Genomic DNA, 19,017 nt, shown 5'->3' with positions numbered 1-19,017 from the left:
TAAATAAATACAGGAATAAGTAGATGAATATAATAAATAAAAAAATATCTGAAAACTGGAACAAAAGTCATAAAGGAAAACAAGTAACAGACAGGAATGTGAAACACAAGAAAGGGGAATATGAAAGTTTTTTTAAGAAGGAAAAGGATGAGGAAACTTTAAACAGTTAAAGTTTCATAGAAAGAAAAATAATGATGAAAACTACTAGCTCATGGTTTGCAGGAATTAATAAACTGAGTAGTTTGGTAAGTAGACATATGTGGTGATTTAGAAATAAGGAGAAAGGCAAGGAGCAAGTGAGTCAAAGTAAGAGAATGGAAAGATGATTTGAACAAATATCAAATTAAAATGATCGTTGTGTTCAAATTTGCTTTCATAGCAGTTTGGAAAAATGTAATAACTGGAAATAGAAAATAGATCTTATAGAGAAACAGCTAAAATGCTTTGCATGGTCCAAAGGATGTTTATAAAAATCTGAGTAATAATTATGTAGAATTATAAGAATTAAAATATTAGATAAGAATGTTAATTATTCTTTGCGCAGATTTAAAAAAAACAAGCTGCAGCTGATTCTGGACATCTTAACATTCTTTTAATAATGAACAAAACTTTATTAAGATAGAGAAATATTAAATCTACAGGACTTACTTTTAATTGATTCAGTGAAACTAAAACTAACTCTCTTATTAAATAGTAATTGATCAAACAGAGGAACACATAGCCTTCATAGATTTCAAATGCACCATTAGCTCTGCTCCTAAAACCTTTATTTTTATTGCCAATATAAAACAAAAACAAATGTTTGCAGTCCACTTTAAAGAATCCAAAACAGATTATAGTTTCTCTGGCTACAAGATCAATGTACCAATGGGCTCTTTGCACCTGCTGCGCTGACGTCACATCCTCATTCATCCGACACATTATCAGAATCAAACTGTGTTTGAGGCAGGCCAAAGGTGCCAAACTCAAGGCTTGTGGGCCAAATCCAGCCCACCATTGCCATTAATGTGGCCCTAAACACTCTGGAGGGGCACATAAATAAAACCTTCAACATAAGTTGTGTGCTTAAATATCATTTAATCAATCTAATCAGGTCAGTTTTTATTTTTATTGTGCCAAATTACGTTCAAAGTGAAAGGATACTCAGTATTATTTAATATAAAGAAATACTCATCAAGTGAAGAGACTATTTATGTTTTAGTTGTCAGTGGGAAGTTTTATCAATAAATTCTGCCACAACCGGCTCTTTTTTAGGACATTTGTGATCTTGTGTGTGTCGAACTCATGAAAATGACACTTTTAAGATGTACAAAGCATGGCAAAAGTAGAAAAACCTCTTGATTTTTTTTTTAAATTGTCAATTGTCATTCTTAAACCTAGAGGTATTTTAAAGATATTCTGTGTGAATATATATATATATATATATATATATATATATATATATATATATATATATATATATATATACATACAGTACAGACCAAAAGTTTGGACACACTTTCTAATTGAATTCAATGAGAAGGTGTGTCCAAACTTTTGGTCTGTACTCTGTATATATATATATAATTATTATTATCATTTGGACACTGAATGGTTTATTTTTCTACAGGAACATGTCCGGACATGTTCATGAAGGGGTATTACTGTTGTGAGAGAAACACGTTGAGTAAAAGACTGATAAAAAAAAAAAACCAACACTTTCACAAGCTTCCAGGTGGGGGAGCTGTAACACAACTAGTGCAACACCATTTTTCCTCCTTCCTTATTTTCTTCTTTTGTTGTCCCTAGGACGTGCATTTTATCTTTCTGTCAGCATCTTCACGGCAGATAAAGACTAACATTACCAACTTTGGACCTGTTCCTAAGAAAAAGCGATTGTGAGACCGAAGTGAAAGCAAAAGTTACACACACAGATCACAGTCTTCGATCCCACCCGTCTGTTTTCATGCACAATAACACCAGACCAACAATGACACAAATGCAGGTTTAAAGTAACATTGGTTTAATTTATGAGATTTTCGTCTGTAAAAAATGCAAAAGTTACAGAAAAAAAATAGAAAGGAAAGTACAACTTCTGCCACTTGTGTGTTACAAAAGCATGCACTGCAAATTACACCGAATATCTGCACTGCACACACTTTGCCTTCTTTGGAGATGAGATTACTGGCACATGGGAAAGGGAAATGAATGTTAACAGTGAGCGTCAGTGGCAAAAAAAAAAGGTTCACAGGGTCACGCCCGTGTTATCCTCAAGAGCACAACCACTAGGAGTGAGAGTATTGAATGCATAGCAGATCATTTACATTCATCAAACTACCTGTTTTTTTTTTCTATAAACAACATAAACCACCGTAAGGTGAGAGCTCACACGGGTTCATTCTGAGTGTTTTTTTTTGTTTTGTTTTTTTCAACTTTGACAAAACCCAATGAGGTCACGAACCACAACTTCTTCTTATTTTTTTCCTTTAGCTTCCTATTCGTGCCGCACAACAATTTGTCATCATCTTGTTCAATTCACTTTTAAGCCGTGCAATCACAGGGAACTGAGGGAAACCTGCAGGGTAAAGTTCAGCTGCTCGCGCCATTTCCATGGCAAACACTAAGCGGGCACGTTATCACTCACTTTACACTCTTTGCAGCTTTATCTCGCACCACAGCCTGTAGACGCCGGTGGTTTCAACTTAGAGCAGTGAAGCAAGCAAGGGAAATGACCACTTCGGTAAATCCTGTCAGCATGCAACAACTCGAAGTTCGCGAGTTTTTCTTTTCTTTATTTTGTAATCAGACCAGCTCAAAGACCACTTCCTTATCAAGTTAAATGATACAAAGTTTGAATAGTAGCTTCAGATAAATGCTAAAACTAAGAAGTCAAGACTGCTTTTGGCTTTCCTCTAGCAGAATGATGCTTTGGTTAAACAGTATCTAAACTAATAATGCGATACTGAGCAGGTAGATTGGTTATAACATTCTACATTAGACTATAACACGTATTTACAGGATAATATCTGTGTAAGTAAAAAGGTACATAAAAAATTGTTAGTTCTATGAATATTGGATCATAACTGAACCAAAACTGCAGAGCTGAAGTGATTTGAACAAACGCAGACAATGGCATCAGCTACATGCTGCCATGACTTTAAAAACAAAGTGATTAATACGCCTTCTGCATCCAAAAGGATATTGCACTTACACTATGTTTACTATGAATGCTCCATGAGCATGACAACGATATCACATATTGTAAAATATATATTGACAAATGTCAATAACAAGAAAAAGCACAGAGAGAGATGGCAGCAGAAAGCACATTCAACAGTATTTGGATATGCTGAGCTAAGTAAGATAGAAGACAGGTGGAGATTTTTTATTTTTTTTTACATTTTATCACAAATTAAATGAACATGTAAAAACTACGGAGTGTGGGGATCATTAACATCCTTCCAAGTAAGATCAAATTGGACTGAAGCCCAAATATACTGAATCTAATCATGTTTTATTTTTTACATTTATAAATGAACGCTGGACCTTCTGCTGAAGAAACCAACACAGGAACTGGACAACAGACATGGACTCAGGCACTCGGTTATGAAAACACAGAGCTGCGTTGGTTTGCCTCTCCCACTTTCTCGAAGAACATGAAGTCCTGCGGATGAGCCACGACAGAAAAATAAACGGCGTTAAGAAAGATCTCACCAGATAAAAATCAGACACCATCACTAAGATTCAGGAACTCACAATGAGGAAGCAGGCGCCCATGAGGACAGCCTTCATCTTTACGTCCAGGTCCATTGGGAATTGAATGCCGAAGTTGTCCGTGTCTGTGAAGACTTCCTTCAAGAGGCCGCTCCACTGCTTGCTGATCCGACCAATGGATGGTCCGCCATCTTTACCCGTCAGCTACACAGCAATGACGAAATACAGAACACACAGGCTCACAAAATTGTCTTAAAGCTACTTTCCTGCAATTATATATTTGAAAACAAAGCACATCAGCTGTCAAAAATATTTAATAATATGGTCATCACTGTAATATTTGGTTTATTTTTTTTTACTATTTATATTTTACAACCAGGTAAGTAAAAGCACGAAAAAAGAATCTGACAGGAAGAAATAACTTATTTATTGAGTTCAGAAATAAATAAATGTGTTTCACTTCTGGCTATAATAATTACAGCAATCTATCACTTTAAATCCCTCAAGAGGAAAAAATGAGTGGGCCGGGAGAGTAACTCTGAGGGACACCAAGCAACTCAACGGCAGTTCATTGAAGTAGTTTAGTTACAATCTAAAGAGACATTTTTTGAAATCTTAGATTTGTCCAGAAGGTCTACAGAAACTACTGTGAATACATACTACATGTTTAGTGTATTACTGTGAATTTTCAATCAAATTAAAAGTTCTAAAACAAACTAATGTATTAGATAAACAGTACCCAGGTCCCCACCTGCAGTTACAGAATAAATCCAAACAAAACTAAAAACCCTCGTCTGTAAAGTCTGAACAGACCATGGTCGTTGTGAACGACGCTTACAGAACAGTCAAAGCTCAAACTACTCCTCCAAGGACAGGTGAGAGTTCACCTCAAAGTTGACGTCCCCACAGCAGTTGCAGGCGAAGCAGGGCCCCTCCAGTTTTAGCAGTGTCTCTCCCTCTGGTCCCTGGATGGAGAACTTTGGCAGGAAAGGATGCCAGTCCTGTTTGATGAACCCTACGGTGGTTCCCGGCGGAGCCTGGACCTCCATCTGCGGGTCAGACACACACATATTACAAGGTTTCCCTCAGAAAACGCCCGGTGGTTGGTTGCTAGTGACTCATCCAGCGGCCCGTTGTGTTTTTGAGTTAAAAAATGTTTAAAGCTGACAGGAAAGTTGAAAATATCACTTGATAGTTATGTGTTATTGAAAGATTGGAAGATTAATACCTGAACACCAACTATAAAATCTTAAAAAATGCAAAGATTTTAAATAGACTTAAATAAATAAGCAATGCTTAGCCTGGTGGCCCGCCAGGCTTATAATACACTGGGGGAAACCCTGCAGTAACCCCACAGAGTGAGAAGGCGATTCACCTTGGCACTAAAGACTATATATAAAAACATCATGAGGTCAGAAGGCTTCTCACAATGTTCAGCAGGAATGATAATTGAAGCTGTGACTCCGCCATTGTGACACACAGAGGTAATAAATCTCACATGGTTCCTGGTCGGGGAGCGCACAGAGAGCTGTTGTGTGTGAGGGCATCGGCTTGGGCACAGGCTAGTGAGAACGGAGAGCCAACGACAGGATTAAACGGTGTAAAGATGGCAGAGGGTCGGGGATTAACAAGGAGACGGTTATGATGGACAAAAGGTCCATTCAGACTCCTAACAAACCTCCCCTGAATTGAACAGCCTGAGCAGAAAGGAGACGATATGAAAGACAGAGATCTAATTTACTTTTGGTTACATCTAGATGTGCAAATAGAGTTACATTAATTTAATTATAACATCTCAAACAAGTGTTCAGTAAGCGATCAGATGCGCCACCATTTAACAAGAAACCAAATATGACCAAAAGTCATATTTAAAGATCAACTTCATGCCATTTAGTGGATATAAAAAGTTATACATTAAATGCCACATTCCAACAAGGTTTTATTGTTCTGTTAACCCCACTCTGTAGTCCAGTAATATAGGACACAACCAAGGTAAACCAGAACTCCCTTCATTGGAAAGTACAGTATTTGTTTAAAGGTTAGCACAATTATTTTTTATTCATAATTTTGTCCGCTAAAAGATTTATTTTCTAGCTAATGCAGAACATGTGGGTCATTAAAGCTAGAAAAAAAAGCTTTCAAATTATTTATATTTGCCTCCTTTTACATCACAAAAAGTGTATTATCTTGGTAAATGTTTACCAAGGCCTCTAAACATTTCAATATCCACTGCATCTTAAGGAGAAAATATAATTTTTTCTCTTCTTTATGCGAGTAAAACTATCTGAAATGTAGTAGGCAGTGTAGCTACATCTGCATCAAATTGTTATTTATTGCTCATGTCAACATTTAACAATGTAAGAGTAGTTCCACAAAAAACAAGGAATGATGCCTTTACTGATTTTGAAATTATTAATTCATCTCCTTTGCTTTAATCATCAAGACATAAATTAAGACTTTATTGCTGGTGCTCATATATTAATTTTCAATTCTTTCAATTACACATGGTTATCAAGTGATATTTCTAAATTTCCTGTCAACGTTAAACATTTTTTAACTCAAAAACACGACGAGCTTAGCAAGTTTTCTGGAGGAAACCTTGATTATTATTAGTTCACTTGCTTATGATTCATCTCCCCATTAATTACATCTTATTTCTGGCACACACTCACAAATTATGCAACTTGTAAACATGTCACACACAAAGATGGACGATCAATCAGGCACCAGAACCAGATATATTTTCAGCTACTTTGACCGTAACTGGTGACAAATAAATCAGCAGTTTTTTCCCCCCCATTTAGCAAATGCATCGTAAATCAGGTAGCAAGAGCACAATAGAGAGCAACGCTTTCACCAGATAACATGAAGCTTCACCCTTTAGATAGTTTAGACAGTTAATAAGAAACACGCTGTATTGAGAAAAGCTTGGCAGTTTTTGGGACATTTCAGAGTAAAGGTAAGGCGTCTGGGTGCCACAGACAGAAACTAAGCTTTTAAAATTGTTACAAAGTTGCAAATGACAGATTTCAAAATAATGCTGACCAGAAAACAGGTGCTGATGGTAGAGCTATAAGTAGACTGACACTCTGAAATAGGTTGGTTGAGCTAAAGGAGGCAGACAGCTGGAGAAACAGCCGCCACACTGACTGCACGACTCTTCAAAGAACTGTTCGATTCAGGTCGTCTTATGTTGTCACAATGAACAATCGTCAACTTAACCTTGAACCAAAACAATTTCTCTACAAATTGCGGTTTGAACAGACGTGACAGGTTTTGTAGCTCATTTCTTTTCCAACGCCACCTTTCCACCCGCTGTCCCAAATCATATCTGGACCAGAGGTTTCAGACATCCCTCCAAATCATATCTGAAACTTTACTTGTCTTTCCTCTTGTTGTAATTACTTCATCCTGTTCGCTTATCAAGTTTATTTCTAATTGTTTCTCTTCTCAAATCGCTTTATAACTGGCGATGGCTTCTTTTATGCTCCTAATCATTTAATTTAGAAAGTTTTATTGATGTATGTGGCTGCTTTCTAAGCTTTACGATACCATTCCTATAGCTTTAACTTATCAAATTTATTAACTTCCTGTGCTGAATGGATCAACTAGTTTACATGTGTAACTATAAAACTAGTGACAATAATAAACACCCACTTAAAAAAACAGTATAGGGACATTTATAAAATTTTTGGATTAGACATGTGCTTGTGTGAGATTCTGCCAGCGTTATATGATAGTCTTATTTATCCTGATACTGTATCATATGAGTGATATAATTTAGATACTACTTTTAACACAAGCTTATCTAAAACATAAAAGCATAAACGAGAATTAAAACCAGAAATTCACACACACCAGAAACATAAAGACAAAATTGTTCATTTTCTGACATTGAATCAAACTAAATTTTCCTGTTTCTGGTCAGTTAGGGTACCGACATTATTTCTATTGGCTAAATATCTATATGGGAGAAAAAAGTTAGTTTTTATTCCTTTCTTCAGTCAGAAGTTTAGATACACCAAGCTGTGCAACAATTTGAGACGCTCTGATGATGATGACCGTGAAAGCTTCTGAATCTAGATTACAATATCTGCGTTAAATGAAGACAGACCTGTGGGTGTATATTAAGTATTCATCATTCTTATTTGCAATGAATGGTTCCTGAAGGTCCATCTGTTCAAACAGCTACATGGAGGAATAAGCAGCATGGGAAAGTTGATCGTATCATTTAGTAAAAAGATCGGTTCTGTTTCATAACAAAGCCGCGAACCCAATCTCACGAAAAATATGCGGCTCGAGCCAAAAAGGTGCACGACCTGCAAACCCGACTCAGTTACAGCAGTTCTGTCAGGATAAATGGCCCAGACATATTGTGAGAAGTTTCTGGAAGGAAACTTAAAACGTTTGACCCAAATCATGTCGTTTAAGAAGCAGTTCTGCCAAAAACTTAAAATGTTAAATGCTGAATTTGGAAAAAAGGTTTTTTTTAAATCTCTAATCATCCTGGACTTTAGAAAACAGTAATACTTTTGCACTTCAAACAAACCTGGAATAGGAGAAGTTTAGTCCATTTCTCTTTTTTTTGTCAAATAATAAAATTTAAAAGGTTGGTGTCTTTTTATACAGTGGATAAATGTCTGGTTTCTCCTCTAGCAGCTTTAGTAATGTGATCCAATACTGTTCTTATGATACAGAGATTTAAGGAAAACGTTACAATAAACACCCACTAAACTTTGTAGCATTAGTCAGGCGCTTTCTGAATAAATGTAAAGCCTGTCTTTGTGCCAAATTGGATGCTGAATCTTTTGTAAATAAGAAAAAGCCTTAAACAGCAGCAGATGGAGGAAGGGCAGTTCTGCGCTACTTTAGCAGATAAAAACTCTTGCCACTCCTTTTTCTCTATCACGAAACTGATCCATTCCTTCACATAAGCACTCAGGGTGTGTGATAAACTTTCCCCTGGAACAATACAGGACAAGGTGGTGGGGAAAATATCTACGATATGGGGGCTATTAAAAACTTTTATTAGTAAAGTCTTGAATCACGGTCAGCCAACGCGACACAACAGATATAAATTTAGGACAGACCTCCTGCAGACAGCAGGGACACCAGCAGGAGACGCATCGGAAGGGCCGGATGAGACGGATGACCTCCCTGTCCATGTTGTCCTTGATCGTCATGTCGAAGCTGCGCAGAGAGCCGCAGCAGTTCCTGGTGCAGCAGTCGTTCTTCTCCTTGGCCTTGTAGATCTTCTGGCCCAGACTGTTTTTGATCTCGTACTGGTTGTTCGTCTCAAACCCAATGAAAGCTGTGGGAGAGCAGGGAGCAGAGATGTTACAATACTTCAAATAAAAGTATTAATTTAAAGTATTAAATTGATTTTTTTGTTGCAGTAAAATGAAGAAAAATCCTGGTTTTGATTCGATTATGTTCAGTCCAGAAAGCATCCCCTCGCAATGTAAGCGAGGCTGTTTGATTATTTATGATTTATTTGCTAGAGAGTAAATGTTTTTAGGAATTTTAAAGAGCAAATCTGTTCTGTTTTATTGCAGCTAGAGGTTTAACAGGTAGTGTCCTCGAACTAAATATATTCAGTCCAACCAATTCAGTTCAGCATCATGTGAACCAGCATTGACAGCAGAACTAAGATGTGCCTGTTTATGTTCCACCTGTAGCCGTCACAAGACCCTGCTACTTAGAAACATCCGAGTTTCTTATTGAGCAATATTTGATAAAAACATGGAGATGGACTGAACCAAAGCTTCATGTCTTAGTTTTTCAGCAGTGATGATGTACGTAGCTCCCCAAGAATGAACTTAATTACAGAGAAAAACCATCTAAAGTACAAATCCAGCTGCATGTAGTGTTCGTCCAGCCCCAATGAGTCTTTTTAGCAGACTGGCCACTGACTGGCACCCAGTCTATCCAGAGGGGTTTTCCCAACATGGAAGATTCAAACAGACTGAATATCAAAACAACTTCAACGTGATTTTTTACCATCAAATGACGGTACAGTCTTACTCGAAAATTCCTAGAATAAGCTGACAATTTTAAAGTGAATTTATTTTTTCTATAATAAATCTATCAACCATTGTTTAATTGTCAAAAATCAAACCAAATCACTGACTTTTTGAAATTCAAAAACGTTTTGATCAAATATTACTACTTTAAACTTTTTTGTTTGCTTCTTAATAAAGTCATAGCTTTATTAAGAAGTGATAAGAGTATCTACTTTTTTTTTTGTTCCTCTAAATGGAAACATGCCAAAAACAAAAGCATAGAAAACTTGAAATGTCCAAATAAAATAAGTTCAAATCCACAGAAAACTGGTTCACCAGGCACAAAATTCACCATTTCCAATAGGCATCTCAGTCCTTATGATCCCATAGGAAACATTTTCGTAAAAACAAATATTTCTCAGCATTCATTTCTCCTCCCACACACTCAATGCTCTCAAATTAAAGGTTTTACTTTCTACACATTTCAGTGTGCAAAAAACGACATGAATAAAATTTACCTTCCAGGAGCTCAACTTTCTGATGGATCAGGATCTGGTCGATCTAAAGTACAATAAAAAAATATACAGATAAGAAACAGATGAACACATCAGTACATTTAAAAGTATTTTCAGCAAAGACCAGTATAAATCAAGAACTTAAAAAACAACACACGCTAAGTTCTTACAAGCAGACAGTCACGTGTAAGATCATTTCTTTTTACCATTTCAGCCAAGCCCACAGCTTCTTGGAGAACTATGAAATCTTACACAAAGGAAATCTGCTGACTTAATGTTTTCCTTGGTACATTGTTTCAAAGTTCAAAAGGCCAACAGGATAAAGTTCATGTTTTAAAGGGGTCGCGTGATGCATTTTTCAGGCACATATTTTCATTTTACAACACACACAAGTAACTATATCACCATAAGCTGCTATGAAAATGCTGTATTTATCAAATACTACTTAGAAGAAACGTGAAGGGTTGAAATTGGTCTCTGTCTCTTTAAGAATCCCAAACTCTTTCCAACACTCTTCCTTCAGCAAGTCGTCACAACAACACTCCACCATTATGCCATTTACAAGCGTTCTACTGAGAAATAGCTTGTGTGATGAGCTTAGCAGAATCAAAGCAACACTCCAGGTATGTATCTGACAGAATAACAATATGACATGACATAAAGCTCAAAAAAGTCAATTTGACATGATGGCCTCAGTTTATTCATAAGGCTTTAATAAGTTCTGCATCACCTCCGTTGAAGGAAAATAAAAAAAAATTTAAAAAAAGCTGTTCTACTTGTGTTGTTGACTTTAGCCTCGTTAAAAAGTTGCAGGAATCAATGGGTGGATAAGAAGTGCGATAAGGCATGTTGAGTTTTTCACCACCCTGGTAGGAATCCACAGCTGTTGCTCACCACCAGAAAGGAAGGAAGAATCATTAGCAGAAGTGTTTTTTGTTTTTTTTTAACAGACGTGAGCCCAGACTGACTCAGAACGCCGTGTCTGTTTATAATCGCAGATATTACCGTTTATCTCACAGAATTTAGTTTATCAGATGTTTCCTGGTTTCCAGAACTACCTGTGTTAGGTACTCGAGTCCGGGCGGGACGCCGACAGGAGCCGGAGCTGGAGACATTCCCATTGGCTGGCCGCCGTAGTCCGGTCCTGGACCTGGAGCAGGGCCCGGTTGATACATAACAGGAGGCTGGCCCTGGTGGTAGCCCATGCCGAAGCCTGGTGGGGGAGCCTGACTGGGGTCTCCGGGATATCCCCCAGCTGGGACTGGATAAGGGGGCGCGGACTGGCCGGGTTGTGGGTAAGGAGGATGGTTTGGAGAGCCTGGATAGCCTACAGTGAAACACACACGTTCATCTTTTACTGGATGTACTGGTTTTCTCAGTGATAAAATTATATGCAGCATATTTTTGCATGTTTTCCCAGAATTTTCTATGAAAAAAGTAGTCCAGAACTGTGACATGAAAAGAGAACAATAAAAGCAAGTCTTAGAAGACTGTATCCCCCTGAGCCAATCCATTTTAGAGACTATTTTTGTCCAGTCCTCTTTACAAAAAAGTTCAGGCTCAAGATGGAGATCATCTGTTAAACATTACGGTTCAGGCCACAGATCTAAATTGAATTTAGGCCTGCACTGTGACTAAATTCAATTAATTTCTAACTACCCCTGGTTGTACGTTTAGGGTTGTTGTCCTGCTGGAAGGTGAATCTTGATCCCAGTCAGTCAAGCAAAAGAGTAACAAAAGCGCCTATGAGATGCTCTGCCACCCAAACATCAATTGGGGTTAAAACTGAAAAAAGGAAATTTCAAAACCATAATGCAAACCACTAGAAGAATAAAGCAGCTTATTGGTTTCTTATCTGGTGATGAGATGATGTGCCACGTCCGGGCTTCTTCATTTTCTTGTCCAAAAGTCACGATAAGAGACTTTTTTGAACAACAAACGGTGACTGACCCGTGGTTGTGTGCGAGAGATTCTAGGCATCTGTTTAGTCTGGATTGAGTTACTTCTCCCTGGATGCTATTATCCACTGAGCCACAGAGCAAACAGGAACATTTTACAGGACAGGAAGTAAACATCAAGCATGTGAAGAGTCATGGTAAAAAAAAAAGAACACCCACTTTCAGTTGCACATCTCTACCTAAATGGGAGAAATATGAATATTCTGGCTTATAATGGGGGTTAAATGTGACTCAAATCTTACTGTAAGTTAACACAACAGATGCCACACCTTCATTGACTAAGCAGAGAAAAAAAAGGCCAGAACAGAAGAGCTGTGTTTGATAAAGTATAATGTGATTTGTTCTCACATATTTGTGGCCCACTCCTCTTTGCAACACGGCCTCCGTTCACCGAGGTTAGCAGCGTTTCTGCACGGCTCACCACAGCCTTTCAGCAGGTCGCGGTCTGGAGTTTAACCCCTTAACTGCCACCCTCAAAATGATTGCATGTCCGTCGATGGGTCCATGAGGAAACCGGTGTTATCATGTGACTTAAGGGGTTTACCTGAATTGTTGCAAAACACTTTTTCCTTTCTGTGTCAGCCATTTTGTAATACATTGAATCAGTTGGACAAAGCCACAACTGGTTAAATGCAGCCTCACATTTACCTTTTCAGTAATTGTGACATAGAGCACATCATATTTACCATAAGAACTACAAGTGCAAAACAGGCCCAGATCTTTACCACTAAGCCATCATGCTTAACCAGTAGGATCAGGAGGAGCAGCTGGTGTATCGTCTTTGGTTTTCTACAAGTAAGGCCCTCTGGGTTATGAACAAACATCTCTACGTTGCTCAAGAAGTCTTGTTGATCATTCAGATGCAACTCTGTGAACCAACTTTATGTTGCCATATTATTTTAGAGAGAAGACGCTTTCACAGCCTGTACAGTCTCAGATGGAACCAACTTTGAAGTGAATCTCAAGATCTCCAGGGAAGATTGGCAAATGCCTTAAATGACTTGTAAGCAGAATGGACATCAATTTAAATGAAAGAAATCTACAAATATCCACCTTTCTAGACTTATGGGTAGTAACAGTTGCTTTTCGAAGAGCCTAACTGATTTTTTTCCAACTTTGCATCATGTTTACAGACACCTGCAGGCTATGCCCCGACCAACCAAACATTACCAGAACCTTAATGAGCAGCACCCAGCTGCTAATATGTCCTCTGACCTCTGACTTGCACATAACCGCTCTATAAAAAGTGCAACAACTCCATAACGACCTCCATCTGTGCATAAACTCCCCAGCTTGAAGCTCTTTGTTTTTTACCACAATCGACTCAATGCTTTCAGCCTCTTAATGGGAGCCAAACTGGTTTTAATGTCTGCGAATGTGTCATGTTGTTCAAAAAGCCCATCGGTCTAACAATCCTGCCTTTCTCACCACAAGCCAAATAACAGCACTTTACTGCAGAGAGACCAGTAAAACCAAGAGTTTACAAGATGGCCCCAGCATAGAGATGAGAAACATTATTACACTGAACTCACTGTTCTTATTTACAAATTTATTTCTATCCGGTTAGAAAAGGCCATCTAGTTTAAAACACATTTTTATATTTGAACTGTAGACATCTGCATCTGTTTGACCACTAAATGCTCTGATGACGCTCCTGTCTCTTTAACGCGTTATGGTTTCAGTGAAACGATAAAACGAAATTTTGTCAGATAACAATTTTTTTATCGGTCATTAAATTTACATAAGATGGAAATTTCTCTTCAATACCTGGCAGGAAGAGATCATGCAGATAAACGCCAAAGTCCACAGTGAAGTGAGTCAATTTAAATAAAACTACATGTACACACAGATTAGTTTGTATATCCATAAAAACTGCTAAAAAGCCATTTTTCTCAATGAGACAAAGAAAATAATGTTTAAGCATTGTAAAAGTTACAGGTGAAAGACTTAATAACATGTATGGCTTTTTCTCTGCAAAAACTGAACTTTAAAAGTTTTGCCAAATAGAAGAAACTGAAACAATAAATGGAGATGATGAGAGAAGACATTTCTGAAGTGTGGACGGCTTGTATAATTCATAAAATGAAAGTTGGTTTGGATCCATAATCTTACTGGCCATTTAATATAACACTGAGAGTAGTGTTAGTAGAATAGTGAGAGCACAAGCTGAGTAAATGCCCTTTAAATCTTGGTCAAAGTGTTTACTGATTAACTTTTTAAGCTCGTTATCAACTTTGTATGCAACTCTCCTCTTTTACAAAGATTTGACCTGCCAAGACCAATTTTTGTGTATTTTGATTTCTTGTGAAGTACTAGAGCATTAGAAGATATGAAAACAGTTTTTGAAATATTATTTTTCTCACCTTCCTGCCATAAGTGATCATTAATTATGTATTTAGGAGAAGAGGAAACGCCGCAGTGTGTGAGAAAACCAGTTTGATTTGGAGTTCACATCTTAAAATGTCTCCAGCGCCTCAGTGAGTTGCACAGCTTGTGACATAACAATAAAACAGTGGACCTCCAGTATTTGCAGGGGTGAGTGATCACAACCACCCAGAAAAAGCTTGAATCCAGGAATTCTTGGAATGCACCTAAAAATGCTTGAAAATCCCTATTTTTATAGCTGAAGCACCAAATGTACCTTAATATGCTTTAACACACACAGTGGAAATCACCTTGGCACCTCCATGCCAGAAACTGACATCTACAATCTCTTATTTCTGCTCTTGGAGTTACAGCCAATCAGAGCCAAGGAAACTAAAACAATGCTCCTGGATTGGCTGGACTAGTACAGCTAGTAGTGAGCCAAGCAGCATTGCGCCTTGGCATCTCAGCTCAGCAAGCTGCATTTTCTTTTGAATATTTTAGATATGTTCTTTGAAATAAAATAGTGAATAGGCAAATCCACAGATCCTGAACCTGGCATAGACTAAGAGTCCAGTGTTTCTCTCAGCCTGAATGAATCCAGGTCCCAACATGTCATGGAAAATACAGTTTCCTTTTAAACAGCTTCCTCAATACCTGCACATTACAAACCCTTGGGTCATTTTAATTAGTTAATTTTTCTTAGAAAATTTGTTAACTAATTATCTCACATGCCCTTTGTGAGTAGTGGCAAAATACTGATAAAGGGTGATTGTTTGCCCCAGTCCTTTTCTAGCCAACTCACATCCTCCACACTTTTCAAAGGTTAGCTGCGCCACTGCTGATCCCATTGGATTGAAATGGCAGAGGGGCAGCATGGTGCTACTAATCAAATGCACTTGATAAGAGGAGCACCATCCGTTTAATAACATTTCTAAAGGCAGTTTTGGCAGTTTGGTGGAGTTGTGTGTCAACACAATGCCAGAGATGGAAGAGCTCGCCGATGATACTTGAGAAACAGCTGTTGATGCTCGTTACTCCAGGAAGGCTTGGAAGGTCATCTCCAAACATTGCAATTATAAAAAGGTTGAACAAGTCCTAGTAAATCTTGTTCTCTCACCATAATGTATGTACAACATTATGTTAAGAAAACCCAAGTACTGCATATTGGCAACAAACGTCTCTTTGAAGTTGTCATTCATGGTGGTGGAAAGGTGGTTGCTGGGACTTGCCTTGAAGCCACAGGCTCTGGAAACCATTAGGTTTATGACCCAGTGCCCATCTTGCACTAAAATCTGTCCTAAATTATCCAAACATCTTCCAGATTTCTTAAATACAGACATAGACATCTACAAGACACAGTAAGGACGGTTAGCAGTGTTTTTGTTTGGTATTTGAATAGTAGCTCAAGTGTCAGGTTACATGGCGTCAAACAAGACGCTTTAACAAAGTCCTTCAGGGGCATTGAGGTGTCTTTATGAAATCTATTTTTTGATTGACCAATCTGATGAGGAGGGTTAAGGTCAGATAACCTCAGTAACATGTCTGACTCTCCAGCTGAGGTAGTCACAGGCCTATGGGACGACGCAGCGAGTATATGGGACTCGCAGCACCACTTCCTTCATGTTGTGAGGAAGTGAGGATGAAGTGATGTAGTGTTGACTTGATTTGTGCAATCATCCAGCCACAGGATTTAAAAGTGTAAACAAGACCCAAGCATACTAAACAGAGTTCATCCAGCATTATGGTTTTGAAAAAAAAGGTAAGAGGGAGACCTCCAGCGCAGATTGTGTGCCTAACGGTTTCATGAGGTAAACTAAAGAATTCAAAGCGTCTGTCTGCTGTGTTATGACCTTAAATGAGCTGCTCATACTCCAAAGCCCTTCACTGTGGCCAAATTAAAAAAACATCTGAAAAACACAAAAGGGCCCATTTTCCCCCACAGTGCTTTAAAACACTTGTTGCCAGTTATTATCACAAACACTTGATCCCAATTATTCCTGCCAACCGAGGAACAACCAGGTGTTGGGTTTCGAGGGAAATTATTTTTCCCCATGTAGATTGGGATTACCCTTCCCTTAAATTAAATCATTATTTCATTTATTCGTAATTTTTACAGTTGTCAACCAGTCAAAGGTATGTAGACGATGGATGGAAGATTTTTAGAGGATAATCTGCAGTAAGGAAATGTTGTAATCATGCGTACATTATGGTGTGATCAGCTGTTCTAATCTGTTGTTGAGAAATGAAATGGCAAAAGAAGCACAATCAATGGGAAATAGTGTTAAGCAACAATTCAGATAAAGGTATACTACCAATTTTACATGTTCTCTAAAAATTGTGTTACATCAAAATTAATCAAAATACTTAACCATAACAAAAAATAAAATCAGTCCCATAGTTTTCAACACACTGGCAAGAAGAGGTTTGATTAGAGGTATAAAATAAGAGTTAGGAAGCAACAGAATGGAAATGTAAGGTATAAAATTGGGTTATGAATTTGCTAAATTGCTAAATTGTGAAATGACCCAAAGACCATTTTCAGGATCTCCATCTTTTCTTCCTAACCGTGACATTTACTATAGAACCAATGGAGCAAGATTATTGCATTTTCTCTGTGTTAGAGAAATTGTATATATTTATCAGACATTTGCTTAATCATTTTATATTCTAAATAAATATTTCTGAGTGTGTTTAAGGGCGCAGAGACAGCCGGCACCAGTTCTAATCAGACGGCTGCTCAGAAGAAGGACATCCTGTTCTTCGTGTTTACAAAATTTTAGTGTATAGCGTAATTGTGCTGATACAGTTATACAGTTTGTAGTAAATATTCTAGTTTATCTTATGAAATGTGAATCACGATGCAGCTGCATATGTTTACATTAGAGCTGAAACGTGCGTTGTAACTAGGGGATGATTTTCAATAAAAAGAGAGGTGCAGCAGAATGTGCTTTCAGAATAGGTGGAGATTGTAACCGAAGCGCATCTCTGTCTGTTCTCCTCGCGAGAAAAAATAATCTAACCCTCTCTTGTGTCTGTATTTCATTATTCTAGGTAATTCAAACCTAACACTCTGCTTCCCTAGAACAGAGGTGGGGCATCAGCTCCAATTCTGACATTTGACGTTTACTTGCTGTGTAGACACTGATGTGACTCACATCTAACCAAACTGGTTTTCTGTAATCTTGGTGTTCGGCTCCAATGGCGAGCTTAATCCAGCCAGTTGAAAGTCATGAGCCTCCAATTTGTTTTAGCTCTCGCATAGGAAGGGAAGTAAGAAATGCGTTGCACCTCACATTCCTTCACCCTCTTTCCAGGAAACATAAGATTTGTATCTGCTAGAAAGTGAGGCGGACCGTACTAGCAGACAAAATGAACTACAGGCAGGCACACGTAACGCCTCCAAAACCTTTTAAGCAACGAGGGCGGAGCCCGCAGGACCAACACCAGAGATGTCTTATGTTAGGAACAAGTTTCAGATTTCATCATCTATCAGGAACAAAGGCCACGTGAAGAATCGAGGGAGGAGGACCGGTTCATGATTCACTGTTTTCTATGGAAAATCTGGGTTAGGCAAGAGTGAGGGAAACTTAAAAAGGCAAATCAAACAATGTCACAATAGCTAAAAGATGTGATAATAGGAGAAACCAAAGAGGAAGAAAGTGCTCCAGAGGTCAGTGTCGGTTTTTATGACTGCAAAGTGGAAAATTGTAATCAGCACTTGATGTTTATTATAACTTACCTGGAGCAGACATTGTGATTGGTGGACAAATGGAGAAAGAAATGAGGTCACTCTTCCCAACTCCCTCCCAGGAATTTCCCTGGAAAACTGAGGGACGAAGAAAAAGGAGAGAAAGGGTAAGGGGGAGTTATGATAAAAGCTGAAACCGTGGGAAGGCGAGGAGGGGGGTACAGAACAGGAAAAAACAGGAGGCTCCGGGCGCGTAAAGTACAGTAACAGGTTAACAACCACAACCTAACTGGACCTGAATCCAGCAAGCAAAGAGCTGGGGAACTCATGATGAAACGAAACTCCAATGTTTAGGGAATAATCCTTTAATTTGTCCATGCTGCAGGCTAGAAAAGAAGTCTTGCAAAGCAGAAGTGGGTGTGTCGTGTTTAACCAGACACATCTGCCAGGCACTAAAAGCTGCCTATAACCTGTTTATAACATATTCAACAGCATGGTTTCTCATGTAGAACATGCAGTCCTGCTGTGGTCCTTTTCTCCTAATCCCGTTCAAAATGAGCAGCTTAAAACACATAAAAGCCTCCAATAAACGTTTTGATTTAACTTTCAAAAAGATGCAAAGCAACTTACGCGTGAATTTAAATCCCAAAGAAAGAGCAGAAAAGCAGGTTGTCGGTTCCAAAGTGGTACTTTCGGTCCTTCGCCCAATCTGTTTGTCGTTGCTGCTGCTGCTGCTGCTGCTGCTACAGTCTCCCCTCCTCTTTCCTCTCTCCTCCCCTCAGAGAGGCGTCTTT

General features: G+C 38.3%; 1 protein-coding gene across 1 annotated transcript; it reads right to left on the bottom strand.

Moving 5' to 3' along the window:
• Positions 1 to 1,981: 1,981 nt before the first annotated feature.
• Positions 1,982 to 19,017, bottom strand: LOC114157456 (phospholipid scramblase 2-like). The gene is made up of 8 exons (XM_028038445.1): positions 18,854 to 19,017; positions 18,275 to 18,361; positions 11,269 to 11,537; positions 10,214 to 10,256; positions 8,784 to 9,004; positions 4,581 to 4,742; positions 3,736 to 3,897; positions 1,982 to 3,643 (listed from the first exon to the last, which is right to left on the bottom strand). The coding sequence occupies exons 2-8, from the start codon at positions 18,285 to 18,287 to the stop codon at positions 3,584 to 3,586; spliced, it is 930 nt and encodes a 309-aa protein (XP_027894246.1). The 5' UTR covers positions 18,288 to 18,361; positions 18,854 to 19,017; the 3' UTR covers positions 1,982 to 3,583.

Source organism: Xiphophorus couchianus, chromosome 14 (assembly GCF_001444195.1).
Source record: "Xiphophorus couchianus chromosome 14, X_couchianus-1.0, whole genome shotgun sequence".
Lineage (NCBI taxonomy): Eukaryota > Metazoa > Chordata > Actinopteri > Cyprinodontiformes > Poeciliidae > Xiphophorus > Xiphophorus couchianus.
The sequence above is the reverse complement of the archived record's forward strand: the minus strand, read 5'-3'. Positions and strand labels throughout refer to the sequence as shown.

Bases quoted from the DNA above. Each gene is read 5' to 3' on its own strand.
- LOC114157456 (XM_028038445.1), bottom strand. The intron at 4,743-8,783 runs GTCTGTCCTAAA...TCTGACCCGCAG, and splicing joins GTCCCTGCTGTCTGCAGGAG to ATGGAGGTCCAGGCTCCGCC. The intron at 3,898-4,580 runs GTGAACTCTCAC...ATTGCTGTGTAG, and splicing joins GTGGGGACGTCAACTTTGAG to CTGACGGGTAAAGATGGCGG.